Source organism: Fringilla coelebs (genome assembly GCF_963513975.1).
Source record: "Fringilla coelebs genome assembly, contig: SCAFFOLD_38, whole genome shotgun sequence".
Lineage (NCBI taxonomy): Eukaryota > Metazoa > Chordata > Aves > Passeriformes > Fringillidae > Fringilla > Fringilla coelebs.
This window is the reverse complement of record NW_028167583.1, coordinates 938168-961350: the sequence shown is the minus strand read 5'-3', so window position 1 is coordinate 961350 and position 23183 is coordinate 938168. Positions and strand designations below refer to the sequence as shown.

General features: G+C 52.3%; 1 protein-coding gene across 1 annotated transcript; it reads left to right on the top strand.

Annotated features, from left to right (window-relative positions):
• Window positions 1-13050: 13050 nt before the first annotated feature.
• Window positions 13051-14348, top strand: LOC311165735 (olfactory receptor 14C36-like; the record flags this gene model as incomplete). The annotated part of the gene is made up of 1 exon (XM_084227248.1): window positions 13051-14348. One exon carries the CDS (start codon window positions 13051-13053, stop codon window positions 13981-13983), a length of 933 nt encoding a protein of 310 aa, XP_084083374.1. The 3' UTR covers window positions 13984-14348.
• Between the last annotated feature and the right edge of the window lie 8835 nt (window positions 14349-23183).

The window sequence follows — 23183 nt, the reverse complement described above, 5'->3', positions numbered from 1 at the left end:
AGCCATGCAGTGGAAATGGGAGCCAAACTCACCCTCTCATGTCTGTGTAGAGATAAGGAAAAGAAATGGCATCATCTAAAAAACTCAGTGGTCTGCTCTCTAGCTCGTTCCAAACTCCTTCAAATCCCCTGAAGTGTGATTTAGCTACAAACAGATGACAAGGACTCGTAATGCTGGCTCTTTGACTCCAAAGCAGCTGCTTTAGAATCTTTCACATAAACCTGTGTAGTTATGTACCAGAAATGTATCATTTTAAGCAACTTTCCCAACTGACTTGAATGGAGGTTAGTTTGAAGGGTATTGGAGGAGAAAGCCTCCCAGCAGAGGTCTGGACTTTGGCCTAGCTGTGTCTCTGCTGATTGTGAAATGTGCCATCAGCAGCAGGGGTTTCTGGGCTAAAAATATCACCAAGTCAATTGGACTTGCTCTTTTTGGCCTATAAAAGCTGGACCCAGTTTTGGGGCAAATTTGGAGACCTCACCTATGGGTGGATGGACCATCTAGGATTTTCCCAATTGCTGGGGATGGTTCTCCAGGTCCCCGGTGTAAAAACGGGGCTCCCCAGCAGCTGCGCATCTGCAAGATGAGAAACAATTGTCTTGCTTTGAAAAGCCAGGTGTCTGCTAAGGAAGGCAGAAGCCTTCTCTGAAATGGAAAATGTAAATCCCCTGCCTTCAAATGATTCTAATTTAGACATGAAAATGCTCTCAGGGAAACATATGGGAATAGGACTGAGCCCGCAGAGGAGGGCAGCGTTTGCTGATGGTCTGAGCCCTTCCTAAAGAGCCTGTCGGGCTGTCTTAGACCCCCGAGGCCAGGGATTCCCTCCAACCTGGGCTACTTTGGGTGGGCTGGGGGCGGCCCCAGGACAGAAGGCAGCGTGTGCAAGGGGCCTGGGTGGCACGCTGCAGCATGGTCACTGTGGCATGCAACGTAAGCCGGTGTCCAAGGGCCCTTTGTGACACGTGGGAAATAGAAGCTTGCCCGGGTGCACGGAACAGGCAACGGTGCAGAACGGGACAGAGCGGTGCCGTGAGGAGCCCCCGCACAGTGCACTCATTCCCGTCTGAGCCGGAGCTTTTCCGCGGCCTTGTTCCTGCGGCTGAGCTTGAGTCCAGAGCACAGGAATTGCTGACCCGTGGCCTTCTGAGGCTTCTATTCTGCACCTGCCCTCATCGGCAGAGCGTGGGACTTGGTGCCTTGGAGCTTTTCCAAGGCATCTCTCCTGCAAGTAACTCCAGTCATGGACATGGAGCAGAGACCCCCGAGAGTGCCCAAGCTGGCCTGGGTGGAGGAGGAGGAGGAAGAAGGCCTTGGAGCTGCCCCAGCACAGGAGACGGAAGAGGTGGTGCCGTTCCAGCCACCGCAGGAGGGTGAGTGGCAGAGCTGGGCTGCAGGGTTGGGGCCTGCAGCCAATTTGGCCCCATCCCATCCCATGCCATGCCCTGGGACATGCCCATGGACAGGACGGAAGAGGGGACGGGCAGACACCCCGCAGTGGCCGTGCTCCATCCCCCTGGGGCATCCTGGGGCTCTCCCTGCCTAGGGAGCGCACGGCTGGGCTGTGTTCTCCAGCCTCTCCCGCAGCCCCTCAGTTCTGGCTGTGCTCTCTCTTTGCCAGATGCAGCCGTGGAGCGCACGCCAGAGCAGGAATCCAGCCATGGCTGCTTCCGCAGAACAGCGCAGGTACCTGCAGCCACCCCCAGCTGGGCTGGGCCTGCTGTCCCTGCTCAGCCGAGCACCGTGTGTGGAGCAGTCCATGCAACATCCCCGGCTTCTTGCCCTTCTCCTACAGTTTGTTATCAGCTTCATCCAGAGCATCCGGCAGGGAAAGACCAGCAGCACGGGCACGGGGCTCAGAGCTCACTCGCAGCTCCTCGGACATGAGACCAGTGCCGCCCGGCTGGATTTGCTCCTGGCTTCAATTCCCCCGTGAGTCACGTGGCTTCCCAAGCCACGCCTGCTGGTCCCTGGGAGCCTTTGAGGCCACGGCAGTGCACTGAGAAGCACTTCTCTGCAGACGCTGGGGACATGGCTCCCTCTGGCAGCTTTCCGAGTCTCGCCGTGCCTTCTCCAGGTGCCCGCCGTGGTGAGCTACATTCACCAATGGCTCACGGCCAATGGTTCTGCCGAGCACAGGCTGGACAAGACCCTGCTGAATGTCACCAGAGAACACCCGGATGACGCGGTCGTGACGCTCCTGCGTGTGGCCCCGTCCTGTGACAGGTATGGGGCCCACCTGCCCAGAGGGCTCAGGGCTCCCCAGCCCATAACCCAGTACAGCCAGTGCCAGGTGTCTGACCAACAGAGAGTTCCAGGGCCCTCTGGCTGCTGCCTTTGCCAGCCCTGGCATGTCAGCCCCCGAGCCTTCTGCCATGCTCCCTCACTGCCCCTCAGGGCTCTGTCCCCACAGGGCTGGGCTGCCTGGGTGCTGCCGGTGGGCAGAGGCAGAGCCAGTGGTCAGCCTGGGCCCCTATGGATGCCCAGGCCACGGTGCTGAGACCCGCCCTGAGACAGAGCTCTAACCCCACAGAGCTGCCACAGCCATGTGGAAGACCATCATGTGCTCGCCCAGGACTGCGGATCCAGCGCTGCTGATCCTCCTGGATGTGCTGGGGAGCTGGCCATGTGCACCATGTGCACCTCTGCTGGGGACAAAACGCCTGTCTTTGTCCTGGCTGTGAGTTTCTGCAACTGGCTTTTGCTGGCCCCAAGGCTGCCTCTCCAGCACCTCTCCATCCTCCTTCCCCCACTGCAACTCCCTTCCTCAAGCGCTGGACAGAAACCTGGCCAAGGGGCAGCTTCAGGCCCGCCAGGCTCCGTGCTCCCCCTGTACGATCTCTCTGGGCCTCTCCCTGCCACGCTCGGGCCCTGCAACATGGACACCTCAGCACTTAGCGCTGTCTCGGGGGGGCTTTGTCCTTTGCAGGCAACCGTGGTGATGTGGAAGATCCTGCAGGAGCCCCGTGTCCCACGTGCGGTGAAGGCGTATTTCCCCCGCCTATTTGTACATTTGCTCTTCCAAATGTTCTTCATCACAGAAGAGATGCCAGAGAAGGTCAACACCTTCTGGAAAGAATGCCAGGAAGAGCACGGCCTTGCCACCAGCCCCAACAGGTGCTCCATCCCAGTCCTCTTGTCCCTGCCACGTGGCCTGCGAAGGAGCCAGTGCTGCCAGTGTGACCTGGGCTTTTCTCTGTACACAAGTTTGCAGTGCAGACCCTGAAGTCCCTGCTCTGCTGTCGAAAGCAGCACAAGGACATGGTGGTGTCCATGGAATGCAGGTGTTGCTGGGACACGCTGCTCTGTGCTGACACCCGCCACTGGGCGGAGGCAGCATCTGGCCGAGGGGCTGAGCCCACGCCGACCCTTCCTTCCCTCCCGCCGCTCTCTCCAGCTGGCAGAGGACAGGAGCAGAGCGGCCGAGCACCTGCGCGGGGCCCTGCGCTACCTGCAGGGCCCACAGGAGCCCCTGCAAGAGGCGGCCATCAGGTTCATGGGTGAGCCACGAGCCCGCAGTCCCTCCCTGGCCCGCCGCGGCTCGGCCCCAGCTCCGCCTGCTGCCCCGGCAGCGCCACCGGGCCTGGGCCCGGCGCCGTGAAGCCCCGCCCGGCCTCGGCGCTGCTGCCGCCCTCTGGCAGCCGTGCCCTGGGCCGGCAGCGTGCGGCAAGGGCCGGGCTGAGCCCTGCCAGGCCAGCAGGGCCTGTGGCCACAGCGCCGGCAGCGCCGCTGGCAGGGAGCTGTGCCGCTGGGGCCGTGACAGGCTCTGTGTTCACAGGGATGGCCGGGCAGCACCTGAGGGGGCAGCAGCAAGAGCTCCTGATGATCTGCAGTGGTGAGTGAGGGCAGCGGGCTGACAGTAGCGGCTGGCTGGTGGAGCTGCGAGCCCTGCCCCGGCTGCGGAGGGCTCTGCTCCCGTGGGCAGAGCACACTGAGATATCAGATCCACGTGTGCCATTCGTGGCCAGCAGCTTCAGGCTGATCCCCTGGGTCCCTGCTCCCTCCTGGCCATGGCAAGAGCCGGCTGGGATGGCCTTGGCTGGGGGCTCTCCTGGAAGATCTGGGATCTGACCGTGGCGCTCTCTTGCAGCCCTCGAAAAAAAAACGAATGACGTCAGCCTCGCCGTTGGAAGCCTGGCAATTCAGACACTGTGCGTCCTCAAGTCAGCAGAGCCAGCTCCGATCTCCGTGTTCCAGTGGCTCCGAAACCACCTGCGCAGGGCATGGAAGACACGGCCTCGGCTGTCACGGCTCAGCTACCTGCCCTGTCAGAGCTCTATGCAGAGCTGATCCCAGAGGCTCTTTTTCCTGAGGCCTCCTGAGTCAGGAGGCATTTTCTTTTACTTCTAGAATGTTCTTTTCTTTTCTTTTCATTTCTTTTCTTTTTTTTTTTTTTTTTTTTTTTGTTTTTTTTTTGTTTTTCTTTAGAATGTAAATATAGACTGTGTTATAATACTCAGACTGCCAGGATCATTCTTTTGCTGCCCAGGGTCTTCAGGGCATAGGGGAGGAGGTGGAGAAGGGTGCTTGATCTCAGCCAACTGCCCAGGCATGCAGTGCTGCAGGGAAAACGGCCAGAAGCCCCTTGGCCTTTGGTGGTTCTGCTGAAGCCTTTGTGCTGGCGACAGAGCGGCTGGGCAGGGGCCAGAGCTGTGGGGATCCCTGTGAGAGCGGTGCCTGGAGATGGCCACAAGCCCCGTGCCAGGCAGGAAGCGCCATCCGTGTCCTCCTGCCCGTGAGCTGCTGCCTGCCTTGCTGAGGGCTCCGAGGTGCCTCTGGCTGGGGCTGCTCCGGAGCTGCTGTGGGGCTGTGGCGCTGCTGCCGGGCAGCTTGGCCGGGCTGGGGGAGACCTCAATGGGCTGGGGCACTGGGAAGCCCTGAGCAATCAGGGGTCAGAGGCCATAAGCAGCCCCCTGGCAGCTGCCTTGTTCCTACCAGAGCTGACTTGCAAGGCGGATCCTGGGCACTCTGGAACTAACAGCATTGGTGTTGTTGGAAACCAAGAGGCAGGCAATTCTCACACCTTTGGTCTTGCCAGCAAAGCTTAGAATTAAAGACAGGATTTGATCTGAGACCTTGGAAAGTGCTTCCAAACTTAGGTGCTAGAAGCGAGAATATGGATTTATAGTTGATGGCAGAGACACATGTAGGAATGTTGAAGTGGAGGAAAGTTTAGAGTTTTAGGGTTTTCAAGATCTGGAAAAAATGAAAGTAGTTACAATGGTAAAGAAGAAGCTTAGGACGCAGTGCCGTAGGTTTGTGTGTCATAACATGGTTGGCTAAGGAAGCTTGCACAGTAGCATGAGTCCATTAGGACGAAATCTTGAAGGATTGGCTCAAAACCATAGACATCCTAGTTGGTAGTGTCTTATTGGCCAACAAATTGTTATAAATTATCAAATTGAAAGCCAACTTATAAAATAATTTAACAAAGATTTATGAGATCAATACCAAAATATAATTTCGAAAAACCCACCACAGCCAAGGCAGCGTCACTTTCAGAATTTGGCACTGGGTGAGCCTGGATCTCACTGACAGAGTGCCAGGGTATCCTCGGTTGTTCACCCCAACTGTCTCAGGCAGCCAGCTTATATCCCATTTATTCTGCCTGAGGCAGAAATGACAGAAGGTCCTTTTGTGTCCCTTCTCATGTATAACTGGGACCATATGGATACAAAAGCCAGTCCAGGTGTCCAAATGGCTGTGTGAACTTCTTCAGAATAGCCTTCTTTCCCATGTGTAACTGGGACCATACGGATACAAAAGCCAGTCCAGGTGTCCGGATGGCTGTCTAAGATTCTTCTGGGTAGTGTTCTCTCACATGTAACAGAGAGGTGCCGGTACTCGAGATGGTAGATGCAATCTCCTCCAGGTGCAGGTTCCCCTGAACGTGAACCTGGGAAGTCAACACTCGTGGCCCGGGAAGGCTTCATTCTTAAGTTAACGGACTTGATCCTATCTTAAGGTTGTCTGGAAACTAATTGAATAGAAATAAAACTCTGCTCCCAGCCAGGGTGTCAAAGACATGAGTTGGATTTTACAATATTTTCTATACACACATATATACAGCATGAATTAACTCTAATAAATAACATGACCCTTTCCAATGAACTGTTACAGGTCCCACACTGTATCCCCACCCGCGGGGATACAGCTGGAAAATTCTCAGCTCCAAGCTGTGATCCCGACATGCTGTTTCCCAGCATGCGAATGAGACAGGCTTCAAGGAGTCTGAGCGATCTGTCTGTGCTTCCACAGAAACTTTTCTGAGCTCTCCTGCCTCCACTCCATGCATCTCTCTGGGCAGAGCCGTCCTGGGCCCACTCAGCTCCTGGCTGCCGCCCGCCGCCTCTGTCCTCCCCCTGCCCACTCCTCTGCAGGCAGAGCCAAATCCAAAGTCCCCCCACCGCCTGTATCCAGAGGCTGGGGAACTAAAACCAGCGAAAACCCTGGGAGAGGCTTGGGGGAGGAATTTATACGAAAAGAATTCTCAGATCTGCAAAGCAATCTGCCCGCCTGAGCCCGATCTGAGGGGGTGTCTTCCCGGGAAGGGGAAGCAGTGGCAGGAGTGACCCCTGCCGCCCCTCGGCCAGGCAGAGCTGATCCAGAGCCCGCCTGGGCAGACCCCGCCTGCACAGCCTCAGCATAAGATCCAGCCGCAATTTGTTTGGGAGAGGGACAGGGCACAGAAACAGCAGCCCCTGATTTGCAAAGCCTCCCCAAACTCTCATTTCCTGGACCCACGCGACTCTCATCCTCCCCAGAACACGGCCCCTGACCCCCACAGTCTTGGAACACAACGAAAATCCTGAACGCTTTCCCGGGAATTCCGGGGGTGGAGGATTCCGTGGAGGAATGGGAGGATAACCTGTCACAGCATCAGTGACGCAGGGAATCCTGGAAGAAACAGAGGACACAACCGAAGCTGGAAGCTCATCCGATTCCCCTTTCCCAGGGATCAGGGTGCTGTCCGCTCAGCCAGGAGAAACCCCGGACGTGCCAGAAGGGAAGGAACCCCGAACAAAACCCGAGATCCCCCCAGAAGAGGACGACAGCCCAGCAGCACTCGGAATTAAGGTCTCAGAACTAGGTGTTCTGTTTTGGCATTCGAGAAAGTCTCTATTATGGTCATTCTGTTTAAAACTCTTCATTAAAGCCCCAGAGAAAGGCATTAGTTTGGCCGCAGTCTCTTCCTTTTTGAGAGTGAATAGATTATAAATTTCCCAATTTATCTGGTCCCAAAAATCAAAGGTAAAAGCAGACTGCAAGTCTATTTTTGAGTATTTGCTTTCACCCAGATTAATAAGTCTTTCAGTTCATGTTTTGAGATGTCTGAATGTCCTTTATCCTTTAAAATTTCCTCAAGCCGGTAAAAAAATGTCCCATTCTGTTTTAAATAAATGATTTCCCATCTCATTGCCCAGGAGCCCCTAAAATAGCTGCTTACTTACAAGGACATCGGGTGCAGACAACGGCGGAGGGGATGATCTATTCCTCCTGTTAACAGCCTGGGCCTCTGGCGACCGAGTTGTCCACGATCTTCTTTTTTAGTCCTCTAGTCTAACCAAGCTCCTCACAGAGGAGCACCATTTATCACCGGCTGGGGGGCTGTGTACAAATCACAAATGGGACGGGACTGCTGTGGACGTGCCTTGAGCTGTTTTATTTTTCAGCATCAGTCTCATTACATGGGTATGACAATGGGAAGATGCCAGGGGCTCACATCCCGGGCAGCAGATGAAGAACTTAATGTTACAACTTACTTTATAAGTTTTTTGACCAATCACACAAAGCAGAAGCATATTGACAGTAATTCTATCTAACTGCTATAAGCACACGTATCTTTGGTTGAAACAATGCTTGCTTATTTCCAATACAATACCTGCTTGTAAGCCTTAAAACACAATGCACAGAGCTCCATTATTAAGCTTCAAACTTCCTAATATCTTGCTAGATAAACTTTTCTGTAGGTTAGGGAGATATCCTAGTCAAGCGTTAATACACAGACCATTGTTCTATTTGTCCTTGCCTTTCTGCTTTTTAAATAATGTTTCTGCTGACCTATCTCATGGCTACTGCTTAGATCTAATCACAGTTCTGTTGTCTCTGAGGCCTGCCTTTTGTAGCTTTCCCAAAACCCTCTGATTTTGTGGATTCCCACACACAAATGCTAAGTGATCAATTCCTAAGGGATTGGGGATGCATAAGAATTTTCAGAATAGCTAAGCAAGTAATTGAATGGTGTGTGATATGTCAACAAGTGAATAAGAAAATCATGAGGAAAACACCCAGAGGAGGGCGAGAACTAGCCTTATGGCCCTTCTAAAACATCCAAGTAGACTTTACTGAACTTCCCCAGGTACAATGGTGGAAATTTTTGCTAGTGATAGTAGATCACGTGACTCATTGGGTAGAGGTGGTACCCACTGTGAAAACCAATGCCAATGTTGTAAAACACTTCTAGAATCAATCATTTCCCAATATGGGATGGCAAACAAGATTGATTCAGACTGGGGAACTTATTTGACATTGAAGATATTGCAGAAAGTTGTTCAGGCCCTGGGAGTAAAATGGGAATTACACACTCCATGGCATCCACACAGTTTTCCAGTCGGGTTGAGAGAATGAATCAAACTCTTAAAAGAGCTCTAGTTAAGCTAATGATTGAACTCCAAATGTCATGGATAAAATGTCTCCTTTTGGCCTTATTAAGAATTCGAACTCAACCCCAGTCAGATCTGGGGCTCACCCTATGAAATGATGTTTGGGTTACCCTTCATGACCTCACCCCAGAAGGTTGCCACCTATGAGGAAGGGGAAGCCAATGCCAAGAAATTAATTATGTCTGTAGCACAAACCATAGAAGGGCTAAGACGTAAAGGGGCAATTCCTCAAACGACCACCCTGGATTTCAAAATCCATAATATTTATCCCAGGGATTGGGTGATGATTAAGGCATGGAGAGATCAGCCTCTAACTCCTCAGTGGGAAGGTCCCTTTCAGGTACTGCTCACCACCGAATCGGCTGTGCAGACTGCAGAGTGGGGATGGACTTATGCCAACAGAGTCAAAGACCCAGTAGAAGAACCGAAAGAGTGGACTCTAACATCCAGGCTGGGTGAAACAAGATTGACTTTCAAGCAGAGACTGAAAGACAGCCAGAAAGACACCAAGACGCCCCAAAAGTAGAGTCAAGCTTCTACTAAGCAGTTTGAGCATTGTCTTCCTGTTTTAATGACTGAGAATTACCAGAATCTGTTGAGGGGAAGTACACAAGGGACTTTACAAGGTAATGGGACAGCTTCTTTAAGAAAATAAAGAAAGGAAGGAAGGCCCCTTTGTTTGCTACCAAGAAGGCTCCATAGCCCTGCTAAGGGTAGCAGCCCTTTGGCATGGTAAGGTAGGGGCAAAAGGCCATACCAGACCTCTATCATTCCTCAATTGTCTTTTATTTTTAAACAGGGAGTAGAGGGCAGGACTGAGCTGGCCTCTGTACTCACCCCTAAGATAGACCAACTATGGGTAGGAACCACATAGTTACAGCAGATAGGAGTCAAAGCCATACAAGACTTCCTTGATCCTAATGAGCCCTGTGGTGCCTTTGGAGCTGAGTCCTGGAACCTCAGGGCCTGAGAGGAGATTGCACAAACCTTTCCAGGAGTCCAAGTCAGAAGAAAACCCCAAAGTGTCTTAAAGCATGAATGGGCCCCATCCCCAAAACAGACTCATCATAGACTCCTTGGAAGAGAGAATTGGAGGCCAGGATTGCACAAAAAACCTCTCAGAAATTCAGAGTAGAAAGGAAACTCAAAAGTACCTTAAAAACCTTGACTATATCAAAGCATTAATGAGCCCTACTGAGTGTCAGTACAAAGCTCTCAAGGGACTCGTTAAAACAGATAATTGGGGCCATGATTGCACAAACCTCTCCCAGAGTCTGGATCAAAAGGGAAACACCAAGTAACTTAAAAGAACTGAAGTACCTTGAAGCATTAATGAGCCCCACTGAGTGTTGTTACTGACAAAGCCTCTCCAGGGACTAATTACAGCAGATAATTGGAGGCCATGATTGCACAAACCTCTCAGAGACTCCAACCCAAAAGCAAAGCCCAAAGTCCTTTGAAAAACCTGCACAGGGGCTCCTGGCAAAAGGCAGCTCCTGGCAAGGGCAGCACTGCAGGGAGACAGCTCTGGCCAGGAGCAGCTCCTGTGCACAGCCCAGCAGGGCTGGGGCACTGCCTGCAGCCATCCCGGGCACAGCACAGAGGCACAGAGGGGTTAAACTCAGCCTGGGCTGGGAGCACAGAGCAGAGCTCACTCAGGGCTCACTAGAGCAGAAATCATCCCAGGTATGAAGCAGTCATTCCCTGGCTGTGGGGAGAGAAGCTGCAGTTCCTGCAAGGATCTCCTGGAGCTGGAACATCCCACAGCTTTGAGGACCTTTCAGGAGGACTCTCAGAGCTGCTCCAGGGCTGTGGCCCTAGGACAGGGCTGGCTTTCCCTGCTGCCCCAGCCAAGGCACAGCCCAAGGCAGCTCCTGTTGCCAGGCTCTGCTGCAGGGCTGAGCAGCCAGGGCTGCAGCCAGGGGTGCCCAGGGCTGTCCTGCAGAGCAGGGTCCTGCAGCCCAGGGTGCTGTGCTGGGGCAGGGACTCTGCTGCCTGCCAGGGACAGCTCTCAGCCGGCCCGGGGAGCTGAGCTGGTCCCAGTGCTGGGGAGAAGCTGTGGGGGGAAGGAGCCACCCTGAGCAGGGCAGGTGCTGCTGCTGAGAGGGGCTGGGTGGGGCAGGGCTGCTCACAGCTCCAGACCAGTGTAGGCACAGCTCCGGAGGACACCTCCCAAAGAAGGTAAGCTTGGGGTTGCTGGAAAGATCAGGAGCTTTCCTGAGAGTGATTTCAATTTCCTGCTTGGAGAAGGAGGGAAAGTTGGTGTGATGGCAAAAAGATTTTTGCATTTTATACATTTTCATATCTTCAAAGCTCTATAAATTACTATTATATAGTTGTAAAAATATAGTCCTTACTTAACTCTATTAAACTCTTTATAAACTCCATTAAACTACTGTTATATATTTCTATATCTATAATCCTTAATTAACGCTAGTATGTTTCCTAACCTTTCTCTTAGATTTTAGAATAATAAGCTGTCTCTCATGGTCTTTCTCCAAAAAAAACTCAATTCCTTTTCAAACCAGGACACTGTCTAAATACATACCTGAAATACTGTCTTATTATCATTCTTATTATTAAATAGACTTATTATCAGGAAGAGAACCTACATGAACATTTTTTTTATTGACCAGAATGTGAGCAGTTGCAACAAAAAGTGAAGGCAAAGAAGCCTTTGGACCTACTCCAATGGGTTGACCCAGGGATGTCTAACAGGGGAAACTGAATCTCCTCTTGAATGTTCCTGTTAAATATCCTAATTTATCAACCTTAATCAATTGTTGAAATCAGGGGCCGGGTGTGCCCCATCCCCACTGGGACACCTGGAAGCTTCCAATTAATGTTTTTTCCTTTACTGTTCTAACACTGCTGCAAGGGTTTTTTTTCTTTGGATTATAGGCAACAGGGGGATGAGAGAAGCGGAACAGGAATTGTAATCCCCAAATCACGGAACATTCTGATTTGAAAGGGACACACAGGATCATCCAAGGGAATGTTTGCACACTTACAGAGACTCCAGAACTGTAACTTTGAGTGGTCAGTCTCTCTGCTGAGAGCCTCCCAAAGGGCCCTCAGCCACTCCTCAGCCCATGGATCGCAGCAGCATCACCTTTGCAGGGCCCAGCAGGGCTCTCCTGAGCTGCTCTTGCCCACCTGCACACAGAGACTGCCCCAGCCAGGGCCCTGCAGGTTTGTGTAGGGGAGGGCCAGGGCACACAGGGTGGAATGGGCTCTGTGAGCGCTGGCAGAGACAAGGCTCCTCTCAGGAGGGAATGTCCAGGCCCAGGGAGATGCTGAGGGAAGGAGAGGGGGTTGAAGAGAGCAGTGCAGGGGGCAGGAGGGCACTGCTGGTGTGTGGGAGGTGCCGGGCACAGCAGGGCATGGGAACACTGTCTTGGATGCCCGGCTGTCTCTGCCCTGCCCTCTCAGGCACAGCACCACAACATCTTCTCTTGTTTGTGCACTGCCCTGATATTGTCACTGTTATCTGGTGCTCCTAGGGAGGCTCTGGCATTTGCAGCAGCTGAGTCAGGCACTGCCCTTGGCATTCCTGCCAGGCAGGTGTGTGTCCATGGGAATGGGGTGTCCAAGCTTCCCTGGGGCCTGTGGGGCTGTGGGCAAAGCAGTCCATGGGAAAGGGGAATGAGCTGAGCCCCCTCCCTGAGATCCCATCATGGGCACACCCAGGGATCTCCTTGCTGTGCCCTTGCAAGCTCTGAGCTGCCCTCCTGGGTGCAAATCTGTGCCTGGATCTCTTGGAATTCCAGCCTCTTGGAGTATCCCATGGTAACCCGGGAGTGTGATTGTGCTCTGATTGCAGCCGAAGGTGCAGAGCCAGGGCAGCTGGGAACAAGCCCATCCAGCCCCTCACCTTCCCTCAGCCACAGGGAATCCTTTTCGTCTCCCATCTCTCAGTGGCAAGCTCTGAGTGCAGCAGAAATGCTGGGGATTTCTGACCTCAGAGAGCCAGGAATTATGTATGGGTAGAAAAACAAGTCCTAAAACTAAGTCCTGCCATGGTTGTCTTATAGATCTGGGACTGCAGATGCTACCAAGCCTGTCTGGAGTAGAAGTGATTCCCCTGAAAAATCCTGATTATCCAGCCTTGTCTCTCTGCCACAGGGCCACAAACCCAGGGCAGTGGGGCAGGGATGGCTCCTCAAGAGCCCCCACACACAGACCTGGCTGCCCCTGGCACACTCAACCAGCATAATTGGAGCTCAGACAGGGACCTGGGTGAAGGTTTTCCCAGAGCAGGAACAAGGGTGGGTGAGTCCCACCAGGACAGTCTGCAGGGAATGGCCCAGGATTGGCTCAAAGCAGCCTCTCCTGACTTGTCACTGTCTTTTCTCCATTAACAGCTCCCTATGGCCAGCCCCAGCAAATGTCTAACAGCAGCTCCATCAGCCACTTCCTCCTGCTGGCATTGGCAGACACGCGGCAGCTGCAGCTCCTGCACTTCTGCCTCTTGCTGGGCATCTCCCTGGCTGCCCTCCTGGGCAATGGCCTCATCATCAGTGCTGTAGCCTGCGGCCACCACCGGCACACCCCCATGTATTTCTTCCTGCTCAACCTGGCCCTCGCTGACCTGGGCTCCATCTGCACCACTGTCCCCAAAGCCATGCACAATTCCCTATGGGACACCACAACCATCTCCTACATGGGATGTGCTGCACAGCTCTTTTTCTTTCTGTTTTTCATCTCAGCAGAGCTTTCCCTCCTGACCATCATGTGCTACGACCGCTACGTGTCCATCTGCAAACCCCTGCACTATGGGACCCTCCTGGGCAGCAGAGCTTGTGCCCACATGGCAGCAGCTGCCTGGGCCAGTGCCTTTCTCTATTCACTGCTGCACACGGCCAATACATTTTCCCTGCCCCTGTGCCATGGCAATGCCCTGGGCCAGTTCTTCTGTGAAATCCCCCAGATCCTCAAGCTCTCCTGCTCCAACTCCTACCTCAGGGAACTTGGGCCCATTGCACTTGGTGTCTGTTTAGGACTTGGTTGTTTTGTGTTCATTGTTTTCTCCTATGTGCAGATCTTCAGGGCTGTGCTGAGGATCCCCTCTGAGCAGGGACGCCACAAAGCCTTTTCCACCTGCCTCCCGCATCTGGCCGTGCTCTCCCTGTTCCTCAGCACTTCCACATTTGCTCACCTGAAGCCCCCCTCCATCTCCTCCCCATCCCTGGATCTGGCCCTGTCAGTTCTGTACTCAGTGGTGCCTCCAGCCCTGAACCCCCTCATCTACAGCCTGAGGAACCAGGAGCTCAAGGCTGCAGTGTTGAGACTGATGACTGGTTGGTTTCAGAAACATTAAACTGATGTCTGTTACTGCCAGTAACTTGTAATATAAAATATCTTTACAGCTCTTTTGGGTTTGGTTGTGGACTTGTTCTTATTTTCTTGTGATTTGGTTTTTTTATCTTGTCCACAAAATAAGGCCATTGGTTTTGCTTTTTTTCATTTTGTTTTTCTCTACTTTCCCTGTGGCCACAGACTTTGTCTGTGAGGGGCTGCTCTCTCAGTGGCTTTAAAGGAACTAAAGGATCTCGTATGCCCTCACAGATCCACACTTACACCCAGCTTGGTGTCATCTGCAAAGATGTCCTTGGTTCCATGGGGCCCCTTAGTGTCACAATGGCCTCTTGGTTACACTAGGCCCTGCACTGTCACACTGGTATCCTTGGTTCCATGAGACCATGCAGAGCAACAATGGTCTCCTTGGTTCCATGGGGCTTCACAGTGTCACAATGTTCTCCTTGGTGCTGCAGTTTCACAGTGGCCCCTTGTTACCATGAGGCCCCCTTGTGTCACAGTGGTCCCTTGGTTACAGAGGATCCTGCAGTGTCACAATGTCCCCTTGGTTCCATGAGGCCCTGATGTGTCAGAACTTCCCCTTGGTTCTACTGGGCCGTGGAGTCTCCCAATGGTCTCCTTGGTTTTGCAGTGTCAAAATGGTGAAACCCCTTGGTTACACAAGGCCCTGCAATGTCACAATAGCCTCTGTGGTTCCACGAGGACCCAGAGTGTCATGGTGCACTCCCTGGTTCTATTTGGCTCCAAAGCATCACAATGGACCCCTGGTTCTATGGGGATGCATGGTGTCACCATGGTCCTCTTAGCTCCATGAGACCCTGCAGTGTCACAATGGCCTCAGTGTCCCACTCATCACAGAATGACAGAATCAAATAGGCTGGAAAAGACCTTTGATATCATCAAGTCCAACCAATGCCCTAATACTGCCTTGTCACCCAGACCATGCCACTCAGTGCCACTGGAGAGGGGTAGTGACTCTGCCACCTCCCCCCTGGCCAGCCCATTCCAATGCCCATTCCCCCTTTCTGTGAAGAACTTCTTCCTATTGTCCAGCCTAAACCCCCCCGGTGCAGCTTAAGGCTGTTTTGCTGTCCTGCCCTCCAGCAGATCCACACTCACACCCAGCTTGGTGCCATCTGCAATTTGTGAATGGTGGACTAGATCCCCTCAGCCAGACCATCAGTGAAGATATTAAACAGGACTGGGCCCAACACAGATCCCTGGGGATACCACCAGTGCCTGGACACCAGCTGGATGCAGCACCATCCCCATCACTCTCTGGGCCCAGCCTCCAGCCAGCCCTTAAATCTCCCAGCGAGGAGGGAACCTGCCCAAGCTCTGGGCTGCAACTTTTCCAGGGAATGCTGTCAGAGACAGTGTCAAAGGCTGTGTTGAGGTCCAGGTACACAACATCCACAGCCTTTCCCACATCCACAGGTGGGTCACCTGGTCATAAAAGGAGACCAGGTTGTTCAGGCAGGACCTGCCACCCCTAAATCCGTGCTGGCTGGCTCTGATCCTTCGGCCATCCTGTGGGTGCCCTGGGATGGCACTCAAGGTGATCTGTTCCATAATCTTGCTGGGCACCCAGGTCAGGCTGACTGGCCTGGAGTTTCCCACATCCTCCTGCCAGCCCTTCTTGGGGATGGGCTCACACTGGCACCTCCAGTGCTCTGGGATCTCCCCAGTGAGCCAGGACTGATAGTAAATGATGGAGAGCAGCTTGGGGAGCTCATCCACCAGCTCCCTCATCCCCCTAAGATGGATTCCATCCGATCCCTTACACCTGTGAGCATCTGAGTGTCTCAGCAGGTCACCAGCTGCTTCCTCCTAGATTCCAGGGGGCTGTTCTGCTCCCTGTGCCCATCTACCAGCTCAGGAGAACACTTGTCCTGAGGACAACCTTTCCTAGTATTGAAAATAGAGACAAAGAAGATGTTAAGTAGCTTATCTTTTTCATTATCTTTAATTACTATATTGCCCACTGCATAAAGAGTAAAGGTTCTCCTCATTCCACATTTTGCTATTAATTTATTTATATAAACTTTTTCTATTATATTTCACAGAAGTGGCCAGGTTAAGCTCTAATTGAGCTTTGACCTCTCAACCTTTTTTTCTGCATGTCCTAACAACATCTTTAAACACTTCCTAACTTGCCAGGGCTACTGTCCAAAGTTGATGCACCCTTTTTTTTTTCTTGAGTGTGTTCCAACAAAAGCTCCATGGGCAGCCAGGCCAGTCATTTTCCTCACTAGCTCATCTTTTGCCACACTGGGACAGGCTGCTCCTTCCCCCTTAAGTTTATTTTCTTGAAATGTGTCCATCCTTCCTTGACCCCTTTGTTTTTAAGGGCTGTTTCCCTTAAAAAAATCAGTACCCGATTCAGTACTCCCCAAATCAGCATCCTAAACAGGCCAAAGTCTGCCCTTCCTAATTCCAGTGTAGAAGTTCTGTTGCTGCCCCTCCTGCTTTCACAGAACACTGTAAACTTGATTATTTCATGGTCACTGTATCCCCGGCAGCCTCTGAGCCCCACATCTGCCACCAGCCCTTCTTGTTTGTGAACAGCAGGAGACAGAGCTTTCCTTGGGAGTGGGAGCATTACCAAAACTTCAGTAAAACAGAAAACTCCTTAACACCAATGTAGCATTAAGGAGCAGCATTCTATATTCAGCTGGATGCACAGGGGACAGCTCCTCCCAAAGCCATGCAGGCTGAGTACAGGAAAGTTTCTGTTTATATTCTGTATTTGGCACACATATTCATTGATTGTCCTGGACTAAACACACATATGATAATAATTTCCCCAAAATAATTAACATTATTCCCCTCCCCTCTACCCATGTGTTCTTCTGTCCTGGGGGTCTCTCTGGTGGTCCCTGGTGGTCGTGGCCCCCAATGTTCCAGTGGGCCTGGCTGAGCTGGCAGGACACTGAGACTGGTGAACTTCCATTTCCCCTTCTCACACAATGGGCATTGTGCGGTTTCCATAGGTCTGGGGTTTTGGAGAGCAACCTCCAGGTGTCAGCTCACCTGGTGTAGACAATTTATCATCTGGTAACATGAGGTCACAGAGTGGGGGATGACATCACAGAGTGGGTTATGGAAGGTCATCAAGAAGCTATGACATCACAGACTGCCTCTGCAACATCACAGAGCAGGGTGTGACATCACAGGGCACACTATGACATCACAGAGTTGACTGTGACATCACAGGGGGGCTGTGTGACATCTCAGAGGGGCTGTGTGACATCCCAGCAGGGCTGTGTGAGGTCACTGGGTTGGTCACTCCACTCCAGCTCCCCCTCACAGTTTCTCCCAACAAGTCCAGTGCTGTTCCTGCCCAGCAGGGTTCCTGTCCCCCGGGATTCCCCCGGCCCACCTGGAGCCACAGCCTCCACCAAGGGATGTTCCACAGGATCCACCCTAGAGACTGACATGGGGACAAGGGGCCAGGGCTGTGTGACCAGGACATCAAGGACATGGATTATCCAGGTGACTGTGGCCTGGTTTGGGTTGCCCAGTGCAGGAAAGATGTCTGGCAGCTGGAGCAGGCTCTGGGAAGGGCCTCCAAGGTGGGGCTGGAGCCCTTGGGCTGTGAGCAGAAGCTGAGGGAGCTGCACTTGTCCAGCCCGGAGCAGGGAAGACTGAGGGGCTCCTCATTCCAGCCTGGCTGTGCCAGCGAGGAGGGGATGGAGAACACAGAGCCAGGCTCTTCATCGGGGGGCCTGGTGGGAGACAGAAGCCAGTGGGTGGGAGGGGAAAGAGGGGAGATCAGCCAGGACAGGAGGAGATTAAATGAGTCAGGCTGGTTTCAGCATTTCCTCAACACCAAAAGCAGCCTGACCTCCCTTCTCCATCCACCACTGACAGCTTTGCAAATCAGGAATTGTTCGAGCTGTTTTGCTCCCACTCCAGGATGAGCATCCTGATACAAGAACTTAATTGTTTTTATATCTATCATAGAACCATGTTTGTCTGAAATTAATTTTAGTATGGAAATCACTTATAGATGGTGGACTCATCAGACACTGCTGGGACATTGCACATAGGGAATAATTTGATTGTTATTAAATTGTGTCCTGTTCAACTGTGGAGTGTTGGCCATGAAGAGAAACTTTTGGTGCCTCTGAGTCTCACCAGCTCCTGACCCCCAAAGGACACAAACCTGATGAGTTGTTGCTCCCACTCCAGTGGTGGCACTTGCACCTGCCTCCATCCCCAGAGCTGAGCTCCCTTGTCCCAGAAAGTCCCTGGCAAAGGAGGGATGAAGGAAACAGGACAGGCTGTGGGGATCAGCAACAGGACACAGCCAGGGATTTGGGGTGGTTGTGAGCCCAGGGCAGGACCCGGCCCTTGGCCTTGGTGAACCTCATCCCATTGTCCTGGGCCCATGGCTCCAGCCTGTCCAGATCCCTCTGCAGAGCTTCCTGCCCTCCAGCACAGCCACACTCCCATCCAGCTTGGGCTCACCTGGGAACTGACTGAGGGTGCTCTCGATGGCCTCATCCAGATCAGTAATAAAGAGATTGAACTGACCTGGCCACAGTCCTGAGCTCTGAGGACACCCCTGGATGTGACTCCATTCCTCAGCTGCTCTGGGTGCCAGGGGTTGGATGAGGGAAAGGGTGGGGTGGGGGTAGGGACAAAGTCTGATTGATTGTCAGCCATGAAAGGTCTTGATTTCCATATCTATTCAAACCGCATTAGGAGGTGCTGGGGTCAATATCAATTGGACATTGCTGATACCAATCTATAAACAGGAAAACAAAAACAGAACAAAGCAATTCTCTCTGCATTGTTTTCAATACGGCATATTCACTTTCAATACACTTCTGAAATGTGTCTAATTAACCCCAAAGAATTAAAGCTTAAATTATTCCCAAGGGCTTTTCTTGTTTGGATGTTTTGAACAAAAGTTTATGAACCTTTGTCACCAAATTCCTGAACTGAAGAACTCAAGGAAGAAGAGGCTTCTGGAGTAGTAAAATTCATCAGAAACCTCCAAGTGGCTGAGGATCCATCCCCATCAGAGCAGCAATGAACAGAAATGGGCACAGCTCTGTGGCTGCCCCAGCTCTGGAGGGCCCCAAGGCCACGGCTCTTGTGCTGCCCTGGGCAAATGGGATGGCAGCAGGGGCTACAGAGCTCTCAGCACCTCAGCCAGAGGGGAACGGGGCACCCAGGGAGTCTCCTTTGACCTTGGCCAAGCCCCTTCCCCCATGCCTGGGGCTGAGTCCTGTGGCAGCTGCAGCTGCTGCTGTGCCCTTGCCAGGGGCTGAGGCCGTGGGGCCAGTGCCCAGAGCAGCCTGGCCTGAGCAGAGCTGTGGGGCCAGAGCCGGCTGGGCTGGGCTGGCCAGAGGCCCTTGGTGCTGCCCAGAGCTCAGGGCAGCTGGCAGAGCTTGCAGGGATCTGGGCTGGGCTCAGAGAGCCTGGCACAGACACCATCAGTGTCCATCTCAGCCTGGCTGAGCGTGCAGGGGCCAAGGAGAGCACCCCCAGGGTCCACAGGTTCTCTCTGCGAGAGCTGAGCTTGTGACCCCTTGAGCCCTCCCAAGTGCTGGGGCTGCACCTGCAGCTCCAGAGGACATGTGACAGAGGGGAGCAGAGACAAATAATTCCTGCTGGATTCTTTCTTGTGTTTGCTTATACAGGTGACCTGGATCTGTATGGAGAGGAGATGTTTTGTGTCAGATAACACTGGTAGAGTGATAATTATAACATTTTTTAGCTGGTAATTATCTTTCATGCATAATGTACAATGAGAAAAAATGACACATATGATCAGAAGAGCATCTGAATTTTTCAGACTATGAGAGGCTCATTGATGTTCCAGCAGTTTAACCTGTTTAAACACTTTCCTCAAGGCTTCCTTGAGATGAGAGTTGACTATCAGAGGGCAAGGCCAGCCAGACTTGTCTCTTCTGGCAGTTTCTGTCTGGGAGAACCCTTGCATATAGGGAATTTTTCAGGGGGGTGTCGCCCTGATTTTTTAAGATTTTCTAAGCCTTCTGATGTTAACATTCTTTTAGAGAACTTTCTCACACACTTTCTGTAAATAGCACATTGTTTTGAATTCCTATATGGAGGAGGAGGAGGAGCTTTTTGATGGACTGTTGGTTTGTCCAGTGTCATTGAAGACGTGGCACTGTCAACCTCCAATCCACTGTCACTTTTGGAAAACTATGTATGTTTGAGTCAGAAAATAAACTCCCCCTCTTTTTGCTCTTCACCTTGAGAGCAGCGGTGTGCGCCTGTGTTCTTTCGTGTTCCATAGCGACAGGGGAGTAAAAATTTCGGCAATGGGCACCTGGAAAGACAGATGGTTCTTTCCTGTAGAAAGGAAAGCACAGAGTCCCAGTTCTCCAGGGGCTGATGAGAGGCAGTCCTCAACATTCCAAGAGCAGCTGGACCTGTCAAGTGGCCCCTGGGCGGCCAAGCCAGACAGACCTGTTCCATGTTCCCTTGGTTCTGTGGGGCCCCACAGTGTCACAGTGTTCTCCTTGCTTCTGAAGTGTCACAATGGCTCCTTCCTTCCATGAGGCCCTGCAGGGCCACAGTGGCCCTTTGGTTCCATGGGGGCCCTCACATGGTCTCCATGATTCCATGGGGCCTTGCATTGCCACAATGGTCTCCATGGATCTATGGTGCCCCGCAGGATCACAATGGCTATTTGGCTCCACGAGGCCCTGAAATGCAACAATGGCCTCTTGGTTCCACAAAGCCCTGCTGCTTTATACTGGTCCCTTGGGACCGTGCAGCCCAGCAGAGCCACAAAGATGTCCTTGGTTCCATGAGGCCCCTCAGTCTCACAATGGTATCCACAGGAAGGAAACCACAGAGGTCCCGTGTTTGAGGGGCTGATGACCTGCAGCCACCAGAGGCCAAGGCCAAGCAGACCTGTCCTTCCTGACAGGTTTGTCTAGGAGCAACCCTTTGGATATTTGAAATTTTGAATGTTGAATCCCAATTTCAGCCCTTTTTTTCCTGGAGAAGAAGGCCAATTCTTTTCCATAGGAAGGAAATCACGGAGCCCCAGTGTTTGGAAGGGAGGTGAGAGCCAGCCCTAAGGAGGCCAAGGCCAGCCAGACCTGTCTGTAATGGCAGCTATTGTGTAGGGGCAGCCTTTGAATATAGGACCTTGGGAGGTGGAATCCCAATTTTGGCCATGAGCACCTGGAGAAGAAGAATGGTTCTTTTCCATAGGAAAGAAAGGGCAGAGCCCCAGTGCTTCAGGGCAGAATAGAGGCGACCACCAGAGGCCAAGGCCAGCCAGAGCAGTCTGTCCTGGCAGCTTTTGTCTGGGAGAAGCCCTTACATATAGGGAATTTTGGAGGAAAAGGACCCATTTTGGCCAGGGGTGCCTGTGCAGGAGGGAGGGTTCTTCTCCATAGGAAGGGAAACAGAGAGCCTCAGTGTTTGAAGGCAGGTGAGAGTCAGCTCTCAGGAAGACAAGGTCAGACAGACTTGTTGGCAATGGCAGCTTTATCTGGGAGCAATCCCTGGATATTGGGAATTTGGAAGGGGGGGCATCTCATTTTGGCCATGGATACTTGAATAAGAAGGACAGTTCTTTTCTAACTGAAGGCAAGCCCAGAGCCCCAGGGTTTCAGGGTCACATGAGAAGAAACCTCAACAAGCCAAGGGCAGTTGGACCAGTCAGGCCAAGCCAACCAGACCTGTTACCTGCTCCCTTGGATCCATGGGGCCCTGCAGGGTTACAGTGGCCCCCTGTTTCCATGGGGCCCTGCAGTGTCACAATGGTGGTGTCATATTGGACCCTTGGTTCCATGAGATCCTTGGTTCCAGCTGTGTCACACCAACCTCTGGTTTCCATGGGGCCCTGACACCATGACTATGATGGTGTCATATTGGATCCTTGGTTCCATCAGGCCCAGGTGTGTCATACTGACCTCTTGTTTCCATGGGGTCCCAAAGTGTCACAATGGTCCCTTGCTTCCATGAGGCCTTGCAGTGTCACAGGGGTCTCCTTGGTACCACAGTACCACAATGGACCTTTGGTTCCATGGGCACTCAAAATGTCAGAAGGGTCTCCTTGGTTCCATGAGGCCCTGAAGAGCTCCTTGATTCAGTGAGGCCTCAAAGTGTCACAATGGCCTCCAGGATTCCATGAGGCCCAGCAATGTCACAATGAACCTTTGGTTCCATGGGGTCCTGCACTGTTCCATGGATCCTTAGTTCCACAGGGCCCTGTAGTGTCACAATGGACGTCTTGGTTCCATGGTGCCACACAGTGTGACAACTGCCCTTGGCCTGCCAACACTCCATAGTGTTGCAATGGTTCCTTGGTTCAGTGAGGCCTTGTAGTGTCACAATGGCCCCTTGGTTCAGTGAGGCCTTTAGTGTCACAATAGTCTCCATGATTCCGTAAGTATCACAACAGACCATTGGTTTCACTGAGCCCCACAGTGTCACTGTGGTCCCCTTGGCTCCACAAGGCTCTGAAGTGCCACAGTGGCCCTTTGGTTCTACAAGGCCTCAAAGTGTAAAAATGGCCTCCATGGTTCCATGAGGCCTTGCTGTGTCACAAAGGACTTCTGCTTCCATGAGCTTTCATACTGCCACCAACAATCTCCTTGGTTCTGCAGTGTCCCCCATGGTCCCTTTGTTCCAAAAGGTTCCACAGTAGAACACGGTCACCTTGGTTCCATGAGGTTCTGCAGTGCCACAATGGACCCATGGTTCCATGAGGCCTGGCTGTGTCACAATGGCCCCTTGGTTCCAAGAGGTTTCCTGGGTCACAATGGTCTCCTTGGATCCGCAGTATCATAATGGACCATTGGTTCAATGTGGCCCCAATGTGCCAGAATGGATTTTGGTTCCATGGGGTTCCATGGTGTCAGAATAGAGACCCTTTGTTCCATGAGTTTGCACACACTGTGAGGCCTCGCCATTACCAAATCTCCAAAATGTCAGAACACGATGCTTTAACATTTATTTGCTATTTAAGAGAGTATCATTTCTTCAGGCCTGAGGTCTATTGAGGGATAACTCCAAACCATATGTGGACATGTAATTCTACCAGTGTCTTATTTATCAACAGTTGCTAAATGCGTATTAGAATTTACCCATTACCGTCAAACCCACCCCAAGTTCCCAGTTTCAGTCCTTCTTTTTTCTATCACTGCATCCTTGAGCCAGATGTCTTCTTCTCTTCTAACCATCCTTGATGGGAAAGCA